Below are 21,349 nucleotides of genomic sequence, written 5' to 3'. Positions count from 1 at the left end.
AACAAAGTGTCAAGTCTTCCTGCTCAAGCTGACAGATCTCTAATCAGTTGTCATCTCATATTTACTTTAAGTGACTTTATTGCAGAATATTGAATATTTTGCAAGGAGAGATGATAGCTGTGGACTTCATGCCATTAATCTCTTGAGAACAAGGTGATGATAAGCTAAGCTTCAGTCTTTTGAGGGGCAGAGATTTTATTAATCAATTCAGCTGAATTTTAACCATCTCTTTTTGATATGTTACTTCACGCATCATACCAGTTAGTTAATTGAAATAAGTACTTGATATTGAGCCCTAGAGAAAATGTTGGTAATTATTGCAGCTCAAAATTTAGTATTTGCTTTAGAGTTTAATTAACAGCATTATGATTTGTGTCATAGACCAGCTCTAGACCTTGCCATTTTCAAAATAAAAACCTTAGCACTGTTTTGACAGTTTTGGTGCCAGACAAAACCTTTTTGACTGGTTTGTTAAGGCAAATGGGAGAGTTCAAGGTTATTTATATTTGGCTCTGGCAGTGGGGTACACTCAGAAGAAGTGCCTAAGAAGCAGTTTCATAAAGTTAATTTCTTCCATCTACCTTACTCTGTGTTTTGAATCCCAAAGTTACCTGTGAAACTAAGCTGATAGTCACAGTTACAAAACCATTCCATCTGGAAATCTGTGCTCTGGTGACATCCAGATATCAGGCCAAAAAGAGCAGTGAAGTTCTAAATGCTCCCTTAGCATACAAACCCAGCACATAGGTTAAAATCGGAGTAAAAGGCACTGACATTTCAGATAGGCAGGCTTTTGGAAGTTGCAGGTTCTATATTTTGTTTAAGGGAATTCACGTCCAGAACATTTGTTTCTTGGCGGGAACCATTCTGTAGCTATGTGCTGAATGGCCTCTATCAGGAGCAATTGCAAGAGAGGGAAGCAAAGTGACTCTCCCTCTGTGGCCTTTGAAACCTTCAACCAGGGACAGAAATATGCTTTCTGAAATCTGACCATAGGTCCCTACCTCCTCTTCTAGCTGAGTTCTTATCATTCAGCAAGAGATGTAGGGCATGTTCCTGATCTCTCCCATATTCAATTAGAGAGGAGAATGCCTGCATGACATTACTTGGGAGGAAGGGAAGTTTTTTGTGAGCACTCAGTTTTGAACACAGGCATAATGAGTTGAAATATCAGCTCCATAACTAAGAACTAAAGTTAAAACTGCAGTTCAGGTCTCTATTTGGGAATACGAGTTCTGTACCTAGATTAAGATATGACGCCGCATTTTGTTGGTGCAACTTTCTTTTAAGTTACTCTTGCTGGCCATTGCAAATCAGAAAATTTTCTATGCAACATTTCAGTGTGTTTTGAATCTGGGACAATAATGTCAAAATCTTGCAGGTGATCTGTACTGAAGGTCATGGCAGGGGGTGTAATACAGAAATGAAATAATGTAAACTGTCATAAATGTTTTTGTTTCCTGAAATATGCTGACACATCTTTATGGAAATAAAAGGTTCTTTTTACCTTCATTGTGCATAGTAGAGCTCAGAAGACATGTAATTTCAGAACAAGTGAAATAGTTTCCAAAGTGAGGCACTATAAATTTTTATAGAAAAAAAAAGGCTGAAAATGTCTGTTTTGTTTGACATTATTTTCTCCCCATCTTAACATCTCCACACAAGTTATTTTCTGCATATGACAAAGAAAGTGTTGTTCTTTTTACTTCTACTTTAAACATAATTTATTTCTCACTATTTAAAATATGGGAAATTCAAAATGTGTCTCTTAGGCAGATATTAGAGAATGATACTTTTTTACAAATTTTATTTGGTCAATAAAAGACTATTTTCATTAACATATGATTATGAAGTTACTAATAGGAAGAAATTTCATAAGTTATTTTGAAAAGCTGTTTTCCAGAGACTCTTTACCTACAAAAGTGTTGTGTATGTGCCACTTAAAAGCTGTGAGGTGCTAAGATATTCTGCATTTCAGGATGTATGACACAGAATTCTTCTGATGTTTGTAGCCTTTAAAATAAATTGTTTCAGTTTTTTAAGAATTGCTTCCTGCAGAGAAGAACCTCATAATTAGAAACAGAGTAGGACAAGGCTGCAGTGCAAGTCCTTTGATGTGTTGGTTACCTGATAGATTTTTTTTGAGATGAGATGAACTATAGCTATTGATAATACTTCTCTTTTTAAGCCAGGTCTGCAGAACTACCTGGAGTTGCCTTGTTTTTAATTTCATTTGATGAACAACAGAATATTAAGCATGAAACACATCATTAGAGTATTCAGATTGAGTCAGGTTTACGGACTGGAATGCCTGTTCAAAACACTACAAAAAATTCATTTTAATTGCTTATCTTCTGTTTGGGTTGAGTTCCTTTCAAATGTAATGATTTCTTCTTTTTTCCTTTCCTTTTCTTTTTTATTTTTTTATTTTTTTAACATACGCGTACTTTATAAACAGAAATGCCTTTTCCATGTTCTTCTCAGACTTCTTTTACCATCTTTTTAAAAAATCCCAGCAAATAATATCCCCCCATCCAAATAATACATGAAAATATTCTAAAACACCAGAAAAACATTCAAGGTAGGATAACATGTGTAGTACACTGTTTGTATTTATTTCATAACAGGCAGAGAAAATTGGTGAAAATTAGTCTTAAGAACTTAAAAGTTTTCCCATCCTGTAAAATTTAGTTTTGTTCTTTTCCATCTGCAATTTCATATTACACAGTGCTCCTCTAGATCCTGCCTGTTTTGTTACATCCACATGTAGGCATATATAACTTGCCATTGGTGTTACATAGGATGAAACATATTATTTCTAAAATGGTAATGGTATATCACAGCAGACATCTGTCTTACGCATTAATTTTTCCAAAAAATTATATGCCATGTGCAACAGTGTTTTGTGACTAGGGGTTAGATCAAGTTTCTACTTCACTAATTCTTTTGAATACTATATTAGCATTGACAAATTAATCACTACAGTTTTAAAGTAAAAGCTTTGTTAGGAAGACCAGAATTATTTTTTTTTCATCACACTAAATTTCTGGGTTACTAAACTTTTTTGTATGTAACCCCTAGGTAAAGCAAAGCTGGTATGGCTCCATAAGCAGCTTCAGTTTCATTTTTTGGTGCTATCTCTTTACAAATTCATATTTGTTGATTTCATAAGATTCTTTTGTTTATATTTTTCTTGATAACCTTCTTGGTTGAGTCTTGCTGGGTAAATAACACAGCAAGAGGTTTCAAAATAATAATATTCTCTCTAACCTTATTTTACTAGAACACTATGTAGTAAGCTAACTTTTTAAATTGTTCTTAACAGTGAAAAAAAGATCTTATGAGCTAGATAGAATATGAAAATCTGAAGTATGTATTTTCCCAGTTCTCTTTATTATCATTTCCTCCTACATTATGTAGCCAAGCAACCTTCAATGGATTCCTATGTGGAATAAACTCTATACAGTCTCCTTGAAGTCTCATTCTGTCACCTATAAATTTAGAGGCAGGGGCACAGATTCCCCTCTGAGCCATAGAAATTTCTCTCAGTTAAACAAGTTTAGTTACTCTTGAGGATCGAGCAATCTTTCATTTTCCTCAAAGGAGTTCCACTTAACCTAAAACTCTTCAGTCAGAAAAACACACACACACTTCTGCTGAGCAGCTTTGCTCAGCAGCTTTACACTTTTGAGCTGAAAAATACATTACACAGTAATTATATGACAAGCTACCAACACATCTTTAAATTGCATTTTCTATCATGCTGTTTTATTAACTCTGTCCATGTAAACTTAAAAGATGAGATGCAGTGAAATATAGCGAAAATTTTGTTACCATCTTTCATGTACCTGCTATCTTTTTGGAGAAAAAATTATCTGTGCTTTGGATATGCTGCTGATGTCAGTGTCTTAGAAAAGGGTTTAAAATTGCATAAATCTTCATTTGGTTTATAATATTTAAGACCCAAAACACATAATCTCAAGAGGTCTTATCTCATTTTTCTGTTCCACTGAAATTTTTAGTTGCTATCCTTGGAACAGATCTGGATCATACTTTACATTAATTTCAGATGTTAGCATGCCACCAGTTTCAGTTGTTTATTTTGAATTTGCACTTCTCATTGATGACAGAAATATTTGATTCAAAGAATACCAGAGCAACATGAAGTTAGTCTCTGAATTAACAAAATATTTATGTTTTTTAGAAATTTAAAAGACGCTGGATTGACCAAACTTCTAAATCGTATGTACTAGAGATGTAATGAATCTTGTGAAAGCTATGCCTTAGCTGCGTAATTTTTTTCCCTGAAAGACAAATCAGGCAAAACTGAATCACAGAGAACTTCTCATAGATGTTTATAATTCCTTTGGCAGATTTGTGTAGCTGAGATCTTTAAAACAATTGAAAATTTCTTAAGACTTTTCAAAATACAGATTATTGTAGAAACCTGTATAAGTTTTGGTTTGTAGAACAAAAGATGGCTGCAGCTAGACAGATTTTCAAGGACTGAAACATGAATCTAAAATGAATCTAACAAAAGAGAAATTAAATTATACTTTGTTTAGTAACGAAAATTTAATCCAAATTTGCTCTTTCTTCCTTTTTTCATCAGTTCTACCTCTTAAAATTAGAAATCTAAGATATGTCTGTAGATCCTAATTCAGATTAAGACATTCCTATGAATAAAATTATTGTAAATTTACCAGAAGAATCATCCTTTTATAGCATGATGACATTTATAAATATCATAACAAATTGTTATTTTGCTATTCCAGAAAAACATGTACTTATATTCAAATAGTTTCAATGAGAGGCAAGATATTTCTCTACTGAGTTTCAGACAGATATGATATAAAGTACATTAGGTCCATAGAATCACTTAGTGACAGAAAAAAATGTCCTAATCTCTTGAGGTTAAATTATAAAGCACCTATTCAATGACTTTTAATCTCGTGTGTTTAGAAGATGCCATCAGTCAAAAAAGCAAAGAAACTTGATTTTTTGATCTTTCCTTAAGTATAGTGTCCAGCATTTTATATGGAAGAAAATCAGATAGTTAAAGCTATTCCATTATATTACTTTGGTGCAGATTTATGCATTTACTTATGGACTTAATTTTAAACATAAATAAGAATTGGGCAAATGTTTTATATCTACTGACAATTATTTAGATGGCACTTGCACTCTGCTATTGTTATCTGTAGAGCTGTAGGGATATGTGTGCTTGAGTCAATAAATCCAGGGAGGGAAAGAGGTATTCATATTAAGTATTGAAGTTTGTCAGAGATGAGAGAACAGATTTTGTTCAGGAATGATTGACACAAGAAATATAAGTGTAGAAAATACACGTAAAATTCAACCTATTAAATCTGATTCCTTAAAGGAAAATGAGGAGGACCTGTCTCTCACAGACATTTCTTGAAGCATGAAAATTGTTTAAAGGGCATCCTAATTTATCCAGATCACAAGGCTATCTGTGATGGCAGGAAAAGATTTTTTCTTGAAATGGATTCCTTATTCTCTTTCTCCCAGTAGCTGTTCATATCTTTGTCTATTTATATTCATTATTGTTGCTGTAAGAACAGTGCTGGTTTTCATTATTTCATTGGCATGAGAAGCCCTGATTCAGTTTTACTGTCAATTTTGACCTCTTTCTGTACCTCCTCTACTTTCAATGACTAAAAGCATCACTAAATAGAAGCAGAGAAAACTCCACAAAATGCTTTTGCAGCAGAACAAAATAATTATAACACTGAAGATATATGCAATTGCAGTTCACATGTCTGGTAGGGTAAAACATGCACTGACAGTTTGTTCAGTTGGTTTTTGCACTGTTATACATATAGTGAGTTTTCACACACTTGGCAGGAAAGAGATTTGAGAGTATACATGAATAGTCTAATAAAAAATATGAGTCTCAAAATACCTTCACAGAAAGAGCAGAATAAAATAAATGTTAATCTTAATGCTGAAAAATATTTTTATTAAAGTATTTTGAGAACACATTAGTTTTTTTCCATTTGATTTCTATCTCTATCACTTGAAAGTGAACAAGTAGTTTTCAAATGTAGCTAGCTAGGCACTCATCTCTGATTTGAAATAGAATACATATATATATAGTAAATGCTTTACCAATCCATTGAAGTTAATTATCTTGAAGTGCAAGTTTAATAGTCTAATCACTGTTGTCCACCACTGTGGACTGTGGGTTTATCTGCTGTGCTTAGTCTAGACCTAATTTAATGGATCACCATCAGAAATGCTTTGTTTACAAAAGGGCATGAAATATGCTTATCAGCCCTCTCTGCTGCTCATTCCTGTACATGGTCCATGAAATACCCAAGTGTGATGTGCAGTTACCGGTAGGACTTCATTCAGCTCTGGTAGGAGCGTGTCATACTCTTTGAATAATTCTGGAATAATTCCCTCATGTGATAATGAATGTGGCTCAGGTGATATTTTGGTACACTTTTCTTTGCCTGAAGTTGCAGCTCCGTAGTAGACACAAGTAGAAAACAATTGTACCAGCCAATATGGAATCTATTACATGAATAAATTAGCTATACTTCAATGCACAACAATTTGCATTCACAAGAACCACAATCCTAACCGACACCTCTATTATGATCTCAGAGAGAAGCCAGAGACTAAAATACTGCAGAGAGAACAATTTTCTACTAAATATTATTCTGCCAGGAAACCATATTCAGAATGGCCTGAAAGGAAAATGCCTGTACAAAGTATGCACCATATGGCCTAGCTAGGGTACATTGTTGGGGCAATAGTGGGAAATAACCATTTATTAAAAGTAAATTAACAGTTTATTAAAAATTTGTCTGAAATAATAATTGCCAAAATACTGTATTAATTTATTGGCTTTAACAATAGTTGCCCTATCAAATGAAGGAATATGAAATCTGCAGGTTTCTTTTTTTTCATCTTCTATTTCTTTATGTTCTGTCCAGCTCCTGTATTTGACCCTTTAACCACTGGTGTTTAGTGTCCTCTTTGGCTTTTCAAAATAGTCCAGCTGCTAACTGATTATGACAACTCCAGTTAATATTGGGTAAATTAGTAGACTGTGAATTTAAACTGGGAATAATCAAGAGGGTTATTTTTTATTTTCTTCACCTCCAGTCAATACATTTAAAACATCTTTTTGTTTTTTTTTTTTCAGTTGTATATGCACTCTTAAAAAGAAGGTAATTTAACCTCACTGTTAATATGTTTTGCTTGGCTAAGTTTTATGCAATCCTAAAAGACATAATTAAGGTTTTTTTCCTACCTATTGTCAAGAACTTAGTCATGCACTGCCAGTGAAGCAAGCCTAACATTGTCATTTTTACTGAAGTCTGAGTGAAAGCATTAATTAATAATTTTAATAATTTCTTGATATTCAAATGAATGGAACAAGCTGGAAAATATCTCATTTATTCTGGAAAAAAATAGATGTAACTCTGAAGCAGTAGCCCAAAGTATATCTATTGCACATCTTAAGAAATTTGGAGATGTCACAAGCAGAAGAAAAATTGAATATTTCTTGAGATTTAGAATTTTATGGGTATGGTAAACGCTTTGGCATTTACCATAAAAACGTAAGAGGAGATTAATTGCAATGTTAAACATTCTTAAAACAATAATAGAATTGATTTACTAAAAAAGGACTTCCACTGCAGTTACTTCTGACACAAAATTATTCCATTTTTACTTTGGGGCTGGGAAATATTTCACAAAATTCAGACGAATATCTCAGAAAATCTGTGGCAGAGTATTCTCAACTCAACTAAATGACTTAGGGAATTTGAAGACACTGTTACCTAGTCAACTAAACCCCAGTATCTTCATCACAGGGATAGCTCCTTACTGATATGCTTACATACCCTTGTTCTAGTCCAGTCTTGCCTTTAACATTCACCAATCCACAGTTCTATTTTTAGAGGAAAAGCTGTACTTTACCACCTATAACTGTCGAATAATTATGGTCCAATAGCTGTGATACACACTGCAGTCTCTGTTAGATTCTGCCTCTAAATAGAAGGATTGACACTACTGTTTCTGACAAGCTTAGACTTTGCAAGTAGCACTTGATTGTTTTTCCTCTGTTTTGTTTCATTCAAACTGCTTCTATACTTCATATTGTTGGGAAAAAAAAAAATTGTTATACTGTTTCATTCCATACTGAGATAAGCACTGATACTCTAACCTCTTTTCATATAACATCCCTATGATTCATGTGTGTAGGATTACAGTCTTTTGGCTATATGTGCTCAAGAGGAATTAGTGCTGTGCTTAATACTTAATTACTAATGGACTGTAACCCAGATGAATCTGTCATAAATATGGAAAAATTCTGAGCTGATGTTTGCAATTAATTCACTGTAATCTGCAGACACAGCTGAAAAATCAATAAAAAAATTAATGGAAAAAATCCCTTTGAGCAGGACATAAATCACACTGAGAACGCTGAGAGATTCATTATCTTTCTGTATTTGTCTCTTCGTTTTTTTGAGGTGTAAAGATTTTTCCACATACTTACTATAAAAATGACATCAACAGCAAAAAACTAACTCCCAAAACTCCCTTTTCCCTGCAAAATCTCAATAAGAAAGCATCAGTACTAATAACAGAAGTACACATTTAGGGGAATTAATTTTGTGAGGTATTAAAAACACCTGTAGGATAATGCAATCATCAGTCACAGCCAGCACAGCTTCATGAGGGCAAAGTCCTGCTTGTAAAACTTAATTTCTTTTTACAAAAATATTGCTCACCTAGTTGATCAAGGGAGACCAGTTGGTATAATCTTTTTGGATTTCAATAAAGCATTTCATACTGTCTCTCACAGTGCTTTCCTGGACAAAAGTTCCAGCAACAGCTGGATAAACACATCATTGGATGGGTGAGCAGCTGGCTCATGGGTCAGGTTCAAATGGTTACAGTGAATGGGGTGACATCAGAGTGGTGACCTGTCACTAGTGGAGTGCCACAGGGCTCCATCCTCAGCTCTAAGCTCCTCAATATCATCATAAAGGACTTGGACACAGGACTGGAATGGATTGAGAAAGTTTGCAGATGATGTAAAACTGGGAGGAGCTGTTGACTCCCTCAAAGGCAGGGAGGCCCTACAGAGAGACCTCAACAAATGAGAGGGCTGAGCAATCACCAACCAAGTGAAGTTCAGAAAGGGAAAGTGCCATATTCTGCACCTGGGGTGGGGCAACCCTGTATGGACAGACTGGGGAATGAGATGCCAGAAAACAGTGCCATGGAAAGGGACCAGGAGGTCCTGGTCAATGAAAAGTTGAATATTTGTCCTGGCAGCCAGGAGAGCCAAGCATATTCTGGGTGCATCAGGCACAGCACCACCAGCTGGGGCAGGGAGGGGATTGTCCTGCTCTGCTCTGCGCTGGGGCAGCCTCATCTTGAATATTGTGTGCAGTTTTGGGCCCCACAATATAAGAAAGATATAAAGCTACTAGACACCATCCAAAAGGGGGCTATGAAGATGGTGAAGGATCTAGAGGTCTAGATGCTGAAGACACCATACAACAAGCCTCTGAGGTCACTTGGTCTGTTCAGCCTGGAGAAGACTGAGGAGAGGCCACAAAGCAGTCTACAACTTCCCCATGAGGGGAAGTGAAGGTGCAGGCACTGTTCCCTTTTCTGTGATGATCAGTGACAGGACTAGAGCGAGTGAACTGAAGATGCGTCACAGGACGTTTAGGTTGGATATTAGAAAAAGTTCTTCACCCGAAGGGTAGAGCACCAGAATAGGCTCCCCAGGGAAGGAGTCATGGTCCTAAAACTGCCAGAGTTCAAGAAATGTTTATACAATGTTCTCAGCACCTAGTATGGCTCTTGAGGATGTACTGTGCAGGGTCAGCAGTTGGACTTAAATGATCCCTATGGTTTCCTTCCAACTCAGAATATTCTATTATCCCACTATTCTATAAAAGAGGAGGCTCATGCCACTGACATGGAGTAAAAGGCAAAACTCTATAACTACTTAATTAGTAAATAATTTTCTTTCCCAGTGACAAGTGGAAGTATTATCATTTTTGGCTGTTTTATGGTTTTATATTTCTGTTATTCTTCATAAATAATGAGGATGAGAAATATATTTTATAAAATTTAACCCATTTCTACTGAAGTATATTTACACAGATAGGAAAAATATGAATTAATACAATAATATTTTTATTTCTGTTTTTAACATTCATTTCAGTTTTTTGTTTTGTAGAATTTCTGTTAAAGACATGAAAATGCATTCTTTGTACTTTTCAATTCACTGCATTGAATTAAATTTGATTCTAATCCAGATCTTTTAATATCATTAAGAAAAATTACAAATTTATATGTGCATGTGTGAGAGAAGCATGTATGACATGAACAGATAGGTGTATATTTTTTTCCATTTTTTGGGATAAAGTTCCCTTCACATGACACGAAGGGTTAAACGGATCCTTTGCATGACTGCTATATTTCTTCCTACAATACTACTTTCTCTCGACAGCTGCTAAAAAGACAAGTAGTCACAAGTTATTTGTTTCTGCTTTATGCTGAGCCCTACATTCTTTAGATAATCATTTGCATGTAGAGCATAGATAACTTTCTTCTTTCTCCCATTTGAAAATAACATAATTTAAATTAAGAGAGCTTCAGCTCATTTTACACTTACAAGTTTAACCTTTGAGAGTCTATGACTTGTAACAAAATATACTTTGCATGAGTCACACAGAAAACCTCAGGAAACCCAAGTAATTCCCTTTTTATGAAAGCAGTACTACTATTTAATATAGGTTACTATTCACTATAGGTTACTATTCAATATTTGATTCTGTGTACGAGGTACGATCCAGAATCCAGCAATGTTTTGCGGCACAAAGTGGAACAGTATGAAACATTTCATTTTCACAAATGCAGGGGTACTACCAACGTAATCAGTTCAAGTTACTATTTCATGTGTCAGAATAATTCTGTAAGAAGTAGTTCACAGTAAGGTATGAAAGAAAGAAATCAGTATTTTCTCTTAAAACCAATTTTTAGATACAGAAGCCTTCAAACAGAAGCCTCAAACTTTAGTTTGAGCTCTTGTCAGCAAGCACAAGTGGTTCAGATTTGTGTTTGTTTATTGATTTTATTCCTGCAATTACTTGTCACAATTAACTGGCCATGTGCTTAGTGGGAGTTTATCTTCTTAATCAGTCACCATTTGAAGCTAAACCTTAGCCATATATAATGCATTTTTATATTGCTTCAACAAATTTCAGTCTTAAAAAAGAGCTTGAAATTCCATGCTACTTACTTTTTCTATGTATTCAACTTTCATTATCAGTTCTGTACCTTTGAAAATATTTTTAAGATATCCATGAGACCAAATGACACCTGACATCTCTTGGGCCCATGTCTTTTAGTTTCTAAATGAAAGCAATGCTGCATTCATTCGCATCCCTTAGAAAATATTATTTTGAATATCTCCAGAAATAAGTTATCTGTTGAATGAGGTAGGCATAAATTGAAGGGAGATGAGGGGAAGTCATGGTGTTTTTGTCTTCTGTGGCAAGAGCTCTTGTTTTCCTACCTGGTGTCCATTCCTGATGTGAAAATACATTATTAAATCCTTATCAATAGGAAGAAAAGAACAGCTGAGGTGAGCTAATAATGGCTGCTAGGTACCTGATTCCCTTAGAGCTCCTGCAGTTCCATCACTTTGGCAGGAGTATCAAGGAAGCTATGGTGACTTTTGAGCCTCGATTCAGATTTTCTTAAGTCATCTGTAGGAGAGCTGACATTCTAATTGCTCCATAAATTGTTTCAGCTCAGAGTTTGTTAAGCACTGACACATTTTACTGAAAAAAATAAAGGCATGTAATTTGACACAGTGACAGATTAATACCTTAGCATTAGATTGGCAGAACAATTAGACGGCTTAAATGTTTCCTACATCTTAATGTCTGTGCTACTTCAGGAAACCACAGTAAGTCCTGCTTTTCTGAAGGATATGTTGCCATTTCAGTGATAGAAGTAAATCAGGCTATCAAAGGATTTAACAGGATTACAAGAAGTCTTGCAGCAAATACATTTAAATCTAGAAAATGAAAATCTGGGGAATTCAGGTTCAGCATGGTGCATTTAGTATGGTACTCACCACTGGTATCCCATAAGCCAATACTTAGTTCTCATTACATATATGCAATTGGTTTTGTGAAAGCAAGTGAAATAATACAGTCTGAACTACAGGATAAATACAATTTAAACAAGAGAAAACTGTGCTTCTACTGGCCTTTCCTATTTTATAACATAATCAAACTAGTATTTGTCTAGGATTAAGCCCGTTGAATTTAATTTCAATTAACTATAATGTTGCAACAATTTATGTTATTGTCCTACACTGACAACCATCAGATCAATATGATTTTGGCCCATAAGAGTACAATTATGTGGGGTTTTTTGTGTAAAAAAACCCCAAAACCCATAAATCTGTTTTTAACATAAACTGTCTTGAAGTTAGTTGTGAAATACTGGTGATTCCTTGAAGAACATAGACGCATTATTGAACTGGTATAATCATTAATTTAGGCAAGAATTATTTTTTATTAAGTTGTTCCATAATTCAGGAAACAATTAAAGAATATTATACTTTAACATGATGGAGGTAACTATGTTAGAAATAACTATGACTATGTGGAAACTCAGCCAGAAATATTATTGCTTAGGAAATATTTCATTATTACGTGGGTGGTATTTCTTTGGTTACATGTCTGAGTCATTTTATGTAGCTATACAGACTGGTGTAGTATGTTTAATATGCAGAAAAAACCAAGCAAAACTTTATATGTTCATTATCTTATTTGATTGCTCCTCCCTAATACACAGACAGGTAATATTCAAGGGAAGCAAAAAAAAATATCATATAAGATGCAAATACTTGTGAAATTTTGGTTCTTACACCAGTTTCAGGTTTAATGGACTTCAGAGGTGTGATATGTTTTGAACCACCACAGGCAGAAGCAATATTCATTCTTTAACTTTGTGAAGAAACTAATTGTAAAGTAGAATGGATGTGTTTTTTTCTCAGGAAACAAGATTTTATAAATGCTAAATTATCATGTTGAAACTTGAGAGTGGGTGGGGTGCTTTTATCATTACAGGCTTTATGTTTCTGTATCCCTTCGATTAACACCTGAATTAAGTGTTCCAACTATTTCTGGGTTTTGCTTGTAGTTTTATTACTACAAAATTTTAATGAGGATTCTAAAATGGATTTTTGGTTGAACTGAGGCCCACTGTCTGAGGTTGATTTATTACTGAATAAGTCAAGAGTCTCAACCCAGAAGCAGTTTGGAATTGGATTGAGGCCAAAGTACATGAGAGTTGGCACTCACATCAACAGAACTGTAGAGATGAAGGGAAACTTTAGAGGTCATTTAGTGCATCCTCTCTCTCCCAAGGTATGATTAGCTACGTTTATGTTATCCTGGGAAAATTTTTTTCTAGACATTTGTAAAACTCATCCCAGATTCCGTAACATTCCATTACTACTTCATTCATCCTCAAAGATTTTATTAATTTCTAACCTGGTTTGTCATTGTTGCAATCAATATATTACTTCGGGTCTTTTTCACTATGGGCATGCAAAATAGATTGTTTCCACTCTTGGGGTTTTTTTCTTGCCTTTTAGGTACATTAACAGTGCTCTTTTCTACCGTATCTGCTTTCTCTTCTCACTAATTCACTTTCACTCATCTAGCATGAACTTTTTTTCAAATATAAAAAATCATTTAGCTGTTTCTATTTTCCTATGACATTGTTTTCTTTGTTTTATTTTTTATTAATTTAAATTGTAATAGACCATTTAGCAGCACATATTTACTTTAACATGTCACTCTGGCCTCTCTTGAAACTGTTAGAGTATTAGTACTTTGCACTCATCACAGCAGTGAGTCTTGCTGGCGATAGGGATTGTTTAAGAGGAACCGTTATTTTCAACCATTTTTCAAGTAAAGTATTGAAAATTCTCACTTTCATTCTATATTCTTCATTATTTATTTCTATATTTCTTTCCTTTAGATTGAAAAATAAATCAGATTTTTAGAATTAATTATTTTATATCATTGTCATACCTTGTCTCACAATATTAATCATTCCATCAATATACATAAAACCTTTCTGTACTTTCAAGGATTTTCTTAAGCACTGAAAGGAATTTTAGAATTAGGCATGATATACATGAAATTATTCTAGTCCAAAAGCAATTAATATATTCATTAGTTAGTGCAGTTGGCATATCTCAAGCAGTGGATTTGTGTTTGACTTTATTCAGTAAGACTGTTTTAGAGATGGCATGCACTATCTCTGCAGTACACGATAATGCCACATTCAGAATGACAGCAGTCCAAGCCTTGGGGCACTGAACGCTTCCTGAGATATGTTCAACTGCTGTTTAACTGTATTTAGCCTAAGGTACAGAAAAAGAAATTGCTGATGCTTTCTAACATGTTTAAGTATTTTTATAGTGTCTTGGCATGTCAGAATATGCCACAGCACAAACTGGGGTGCAGTTCCTGAATTACAGCAATTAGCAGGCAAGAATTTCAACAACAGTATTGATGTAGCTGTATATCCCTGTAGACTAGCTTCCTTTTTCCCCCTTAAATCGTGATTTTCTACAATATGTACTCTCTCAGCTGTTTTCTGCATTATTGTTCCCTGATCATGTTGTCAATACCTGTTAGGCTTTAAGTGATCTATTGTGTCCCTGATCACACAGCTCATAAAACAGTCATGGCTTTTAATATAAAAGCCATATAAACATACTCCACTTTAATCTATAATGGTGTTTCACTTGCATTTTGGATGGTCTTCTGAATGTAACATATTTGTGTACAGAATGCAGAAAAAATGGGCCTCATCCAAACCACAGTCTCTTTCTTTACTATATAACTGTTCCTATTCTTTCTTTCTTTTCTCACAGTAGCTGGAACTACTCCACATGCAGTTTTTATAGGTCCTCAATAAATGGAACCATGCAGGGATATTATGGGCCTGTCAATGCACAAAACAAAATCTGCATGTAGTCATTGATTTGTCATAGATACTGTTTAGAACTCCTTTGCCACTGACTCCTCAGATCCTGTGGACCAAGCTGCATGGCTTACAGAAGCACTGTTGTACTGCTCTACTACTATATGGCTACTGTGGTTTTGTACTCCTCCAAGAAAAATCCTACAGCTAGGAATGCTTTCTGCAGATGTTCAAATTATTGTGTCTAGATACAGTGTCATTATTGATTTGGAAGATTTTTGTCACTTGTCCAGAGACAAGTGGAACAAAACTTTTGCCAGCTGAAGTTCATCTTCAGTCTGTTGTTACCATCAGCTTTGCTTGTGGTTTACAAAAATGAAAAAGTGAAAAGCTTTACATTTTTCTCCATAGAACAATGTCATGACTTGCTGTGGGTCTATAAAACATATTGTACAAGAATGGTTGTTAAAAATGTGTAGAGTGGAGCCAGAGTGAGCATTCTTGACTATATTTCTGCAGTGTGTGTAAAATTAAAGCACATAACTTGTAACATGAAGAGTCATAGAATAGATAGGGTTGGAAGGGACCTTAAAAATTATCTAGTTACAATCCCCAGGTGTACTTGTTAACTACTGAGTTCATAATACTGTTTATGTCCTTGATAAAATATATTGACCTCTTTTGGTTAGGAACAGGAGGAGAGAAAATAGTGGAAAACTGCTTGGTTGGCATGTTTGAGTTGGTTTCTTTGGCATTAAACTGGAGATAGAACATCATCTTCCCCCTGTCCAGCCTGCAGGCGTAGGTGCCTTCCCTTTTTGATGAGAAGCAACCCTACTAGCCCTGAGGGAACAGTCCGCTACAATCAGCAGAAACATCAGCATGCATACAAATATCTCCAATCACTCACGTTCTTTTGTACAAAGTTTTATGGAAAACATAAAGCATATTCTTTTCCCAGAAATTAGCTGCAAATATTTAAGGATTTATTGGATGAATAGTTAATAAAGTTTAAAAAAATACTTTTCTCAGATAAATCTTAAAAATTTGCAGTGGAAGCTTCTAGCAGATACTATGATAAAGTAGATTTTAAGGCCCTTTGAATTAATGTTTTCCAATTTTTCCCCAAGCTGAAGTCTAGCAAGTGAAATGTGTTTTAAAATTATTAAATTTTGAATTCTCCATTTACATGTATGCTTAAATTTTTTTCTAAATATCTGCATTTTTGGGAGTGGGCTTACAATTGTTGAGCCAAGTTCTGATCTGATGAGAAGATATGCTTGACAATAACTAAGAGAATACCTTCTGATGACATGTTCTGATGATCTTTTTTGTGCAGATAAAAGGTTGAATTTGACTAGTCTATACAAAATCTTAGAACCTAATCCCAAATCTACAGATTTCAGTATAACATGAAATATCATATATCTTTCTCTACTAATTAATACTGTGATTTTTTTTTTTTGGCTAATAAGGGGCATTTTAAGCACAAATTTAACTTGGTTTCCAGATATGTAACTACAGCAGGAATCTGTTGTGTTGCTTCTTTATGATTTACCAATTCTGCTGACAAATTGTTTGCTGTGTCATATTCCATTAGACCTGTCAGTTTTCAGCAGAGTATTTACACTACTGGAGTATTTAACTTTTAAACTGAGAAGCACTTAAAGAAAAGCATTTAGCTTAGAGATAGACATGTTTCAATGCAAATTATACTAGAGGACACGTGTAAATTTATTTTTATTTTGAAATTTAGAGATTGTTCAAAACTCCATGGGCTAGGTAACTTAAAATGCTGTCCATAGAGTCCCTACTCTGCAAAAGAGGATTGATCTGTTTCAGTGAGTTAGCAAAAATGCAGTTACTGGCTAGCTAAAGTGGCACGGCAGTTTATCCAAATTAGAGGTTAAATCCCTGTTATCAAGTGCAGTGTATAGAAAGCACCACATCTTCCCTTAACTCACTAGTTTAGGTATGTCAATCTTTTAAACAGATGAGAGATTAAAATGCAACAGGTTTCAAACTATGTTAGATTAAATCTGCACTCAAATGCTGTACTGATTCAAGCTCTGAGAAAAGATGCAAGAAAGCAATGGAATAGAAGGCTGTAAGTGTCAAATCTTAATTGAAGGTGTTTTAGAGAGAAATATATGGCACTGGGTTTGACAGCCTGAGGGACATGAGGCTGCTGGTGCTCTCCCATACCCCCAGGTCCAAGCAAAGATGAAGATATATTCCCAGCAGGCACATACACAGAGCACCCACATGCACCAGATACACACCAGATTGTCCACACAGATCACAGACACTCAAAGCCCTCCCATGAACACAAACAGCACCAGGGGCCTCATTGCGTCCTCTTCTCTTGCTGGACAGGATGAAAGACCACTAGTGACAGTGGACATACCCATATCTATACATGCCCTCATAATAGGGAGCCTACTCCCAGGAAAGAGTTAGAAAGGAACTTAAGAGGACAGGACAAATGGTGTTCATCTGGTATAGAACATAACCAGACAAACCTATTACCCAGCAAACTATTTACATGTGACTGGCCCTTTCATCCCCCTATATCTCTATTTCCCCTCTATCACCATAACTCCTCACTTGTCTTCCTCATGGTTTCTCCCCTAAACATCATCTAAGTCCTTTGCTGTCCCAAATTCCTTTTCCCTATATCTCATAATTTGCTCTACATACCTAGACAGCAAACCCCAGCATTACACAGAAAGACGATTTTTCCTCCTGAATCCTGGTTTTGAACTCCTACTTGCTACTATACCCCCCTGTGCTCCTCTGGAGCTGGACAGATGGATCTTTGAAGGTCTGATTGCCCTGTGGTGGGCCTGGGTAGGTCTGTTGGGGTATTATTTAGGCTGGTATTGTTCTTCCAGTGTCTCTCTGAGCTCTTCTGTGGGTGTGAAGATAAAGTTTATCACATAACCCAACAGGCCAACTCAGAAACACACTGACTTGGGGGGTTTTGCTTCTTAACCTGGCATTATAAGGCTGAATTGTACATGAAGTCCTCATGCTTCACAATAAGGAGTTCCAGTGTTTGTCCAGAAGTGAATAGCAGAAGCACTGCAATGCTTCTTTCAAGAAGCATTTTCAAGAGCATGATTCAAAGACCACCAGCAAGGGAAGGATTTTTATGAACCCTTATATTGCTGACTCCAAATTTTTTTCAGCCAGAAAGACTCCATCAGATATAATGAGATGCTAATGATCTCAATCTGGAAAAAAAAAACCCAAACTCAAGTGACAACAAAAGAAAATCTTTTCAATAAACATATATTCCTATGTTTTAAATAAAGGTCAGACAAACTGCCTTGATCAGCGGTTGCTAATATTATGTCAGAGTAATACTTAAAATACTTGAAGGAAGCATAATGTTTAATGGCCAGGGGTTTTTTTTTTTAAATAAGGTGATGGTTCAAAGAATTTATAGAGGTTTAAGGGAATTGGCCCTGTTGTAAAAATATGAAAAATTCAGCTTAAAAATGAAAGCATATCAGAGCAGCTGAGCAGTTATTTATGCTTCTTATCATTAGGGAGAGTCAGAATAATGCTGATTTAGCTGACAGAGGATTTCCTGTAACAATCCCCATATTCTGTGTATGTTTGCAGAACACATTCATCTGAAAACTGATAGACTAATAAGTTTTCATAGTATTACATTCTTCACTGAAAAAAAAAAAAAAAGTAGGAATTGTGTCTAAGGGAAAAGCCTTAAAAATAAATCGGGGAAAAAATTTAAAAAAGAAAAAATCCCTCAGTTCCCTCCTCCTGGCCTTACAGGGTCACTCTTAGTTACAGGGTTACTCAGTTATCTAGACACCAGGACTGTTTCCTCATTAAAGTCAGTGATATTTCATTGAAATATGAAATTTTATGCAGTATTCAGAATGCATACAGTAAATTCTATTAAATGTTGACACCTGTCAGTAGCAAATAGTGTACACACTCTTTACAATACTGCAACAAAGTATTTATCAAAATAATGTTTAAATGCCTGAAAAAAAATCAAGAAAGGATGAAGATAAATCTGACTTTCAAGAGCTTTCTCAATTCTATCAGGATTAAATCCACAGATGTTTAAATGAAATATGCTTTCTCTGCAAGCACCTGTTTTAAATATGTTAAATTAAAGTGGTTTATTCTTGAAGAGTGAAGGATTTTTGGTTGTGGGGTTTTGGGATTTTTTTTTTTTTTTCTTTAAGATTTTATCTTCAGCAGTGGTCTTTTTTATCAATTTATAAAAAAATCACAGCCGAAATTTTCATCATTTGAGAAGGTACTCTATCAGCCAAAATCAAAGAAAAATAGGCAAACTAAAAGTAATAGAATGAAGGCTGCGCAGACCTTTGAAGGAGTATTTATAAGTTTGTATAACACATGTTATTACAGGCAAAAATTACTGTTCACAAAAATTTTGGTGTTGTAGTGGGAAGGTAGAAAGCTGCCACAGCCCATTTGAAGTACCTGATTATGTTTCCATGTTCTTTGTTCCCTTCTAAAATAATTGATTTTTTTACAAAACAAACATAAAAATTTCATCAAATAAGTCATATAATATGAAAGTCATATCAAACACACTTGAAAAATTTATTTTTGATTTATATTCTTTGTCAGCTTTGTTTGAATATAATGTTGTTCCTTTGTAGGCGGCTTCAGTTATTCCTTTAGACCATAAAGCACACTGTAACTGAATAAAAGCAAGGTTCAAGTATCTTACCCATTCCTTAAAATAGTTGATGTAGTTTTTAAATTCAGTTGTATGCAAGTATCAAAATACAAATATTGAATATACCTGCTTTGCAAACAGGCAGGGGTCGATCCTGCAGGCCTCAGAACTTTGCTGGTTTTCAGTGAAAGCTCTTACAAATACAGAAAACTTAGACATAGTGAACAGGAACAGGACACCTTGTAACACAGCCAGTCACATATAAAATGTTTCTCTTTAGGCAGCACTCAGATTCATCCCATGCCCTACCATGCACATATACGCACAGAAAGACTTAATCTATACTATTGATAAAGTTTATAACTCATAGCAGAGGTTTTGTATGCTTCTGCAATTACTGATTGTACAACTTATCTAACATATTGTGGACTAAAAACTCAAGTGTCCACTCCTCAGAAATACAAGCAGAGGGTTACATTACATGAAAATTCAGTCCCTTTGTCAATAACAGATCTGCTCATTTGCAGGGCATTAAGTATGTTTGTAAGTATTTGCAGGGTACAGAGTCTCAGGATCCTTCCACATAAATTCAGAGTATTCTCTACAAAAAAATCAAGGAAAGGTATTTTTAATAATTTCTAGAAAATTGGCAGTATGGAATTAAGTATTTCTTTGACTCTTTCAGACATCAAAATTAATTCAGTACCTAATGCCAAATGTTTCTGGAATTGATTTACAGGCACGGGAAGAGGGTTAATAGATTTTATATTTTTTCAATTATTAAGATTGAGAATAACCGTACAGATCTGCTTGTTGCCTCTGGGCACATGCAACATGAAAAAATTATTACTGAGAAACTTACTGCCACATTCCTACCAAGATCTTTAAAAATACCTTTTGTGAATGTAAGGAAGTTTCAGCGGAAGCCATTGTGATATTAATTTGTAAAGACAACTCTCTTTCATTTTCAGATTCACGGCCTCTACCAGATGTAGCCCTAACAGGGAAGTGCACCCGAGAATGTGATGAGTATGGCCATTCAGACTCCTGCTGGATGCCAGTCCGCACCTCTCCGGAGAGAAAGCAGAAGAGCCAGCCAAAACTCTCCACTTTCATGCCTGTCGATGAACGGGGCAGTCAGGAAAAGCTGGCCAATGGAGAAGCCTCCCTCATGGGTGACCGCAACAGAAACCTCCTTAACAAAAAGTTGACCTCATCCTATGAGACCTTCAGCGCAGCTAGTTTCAGCAAAAATGAAGAAGGCAACCCAGAGGATATCCCCCTTACACAGACAGGGGAATACAAGCCATCTCCTGTCAATACTCTAACTAGAAGAGAAGTTTACCTGTAGGCTAAAAAGCAGCAACAAAGTTCTTTCATAATATAAGAAAGAAATGGGGCAAAAGTCTTAAAATCACAACAATTTTAAGCAAAAATGTGAAACAATAAAGAGGGGGCCACCAAAGAGACAAAAGATCTGCCTGCCACTTCTGCCTCCATAGCAGGCATGTAATTATACTGTCTGCCTGACTATACTGTACAATGTAGAAAACGTTGCTGTTACTTGCATGTCTAATTCCCCCTTGCTGATTTTTATTTTCCTAGATCTATGGTTGCAAATTCCTCCCATAGTAGCAA

The 21,349-nt window shown here is 35.2% G+C and overlaps 1 protein-coding gene across 1 annotated transcript in view; it reads left to right on the top strand.

Moving 5' to 3' along the window:
• PCDH7 (protocadherin 7) overlaps positions 1–21,147 on the top strand; it is a 263,158-nt gene extending 242,011 nt beyond the window's left edge. The window contains exon 3 of the mRNA XM_059845038.1: positions 20,683–21,147. Coding sequence (XP_059701021.1) covers positions 20,683–21,062 — 380 coding nt within the window. The 3' untranslated portion in view covers positions 21,063–21,147. The remainder of the gene's footprint in view (positions 1–20,682) is intronic.
• The last annotated feature ends 202 nt before the right edge of the window (positions 21,148–21,349 follow it).

Source organism: Haemorhous mexicanus, chromosome 4 (genome assembly GCF_027477595.1).
Source record: "Haemorhous mexicanus isolate bHaeMex1 chromosome 4, bHaeMex1.pri, whole genome shotgun sequence".
In the NCBI taxonomy this organism is placed as follows: domain Eukaryota; kingdom Metazoa; phylum Chordata; class Aves; order Passeriformes; family Fringillidae; genus Haemorhous; species Haemorhous mexicanus.
The sequence above is the reverse complement of the archived record's forward strand: the minus strand, read 5'-3'. Positions and strand labels throughout refer to the sequence as shown.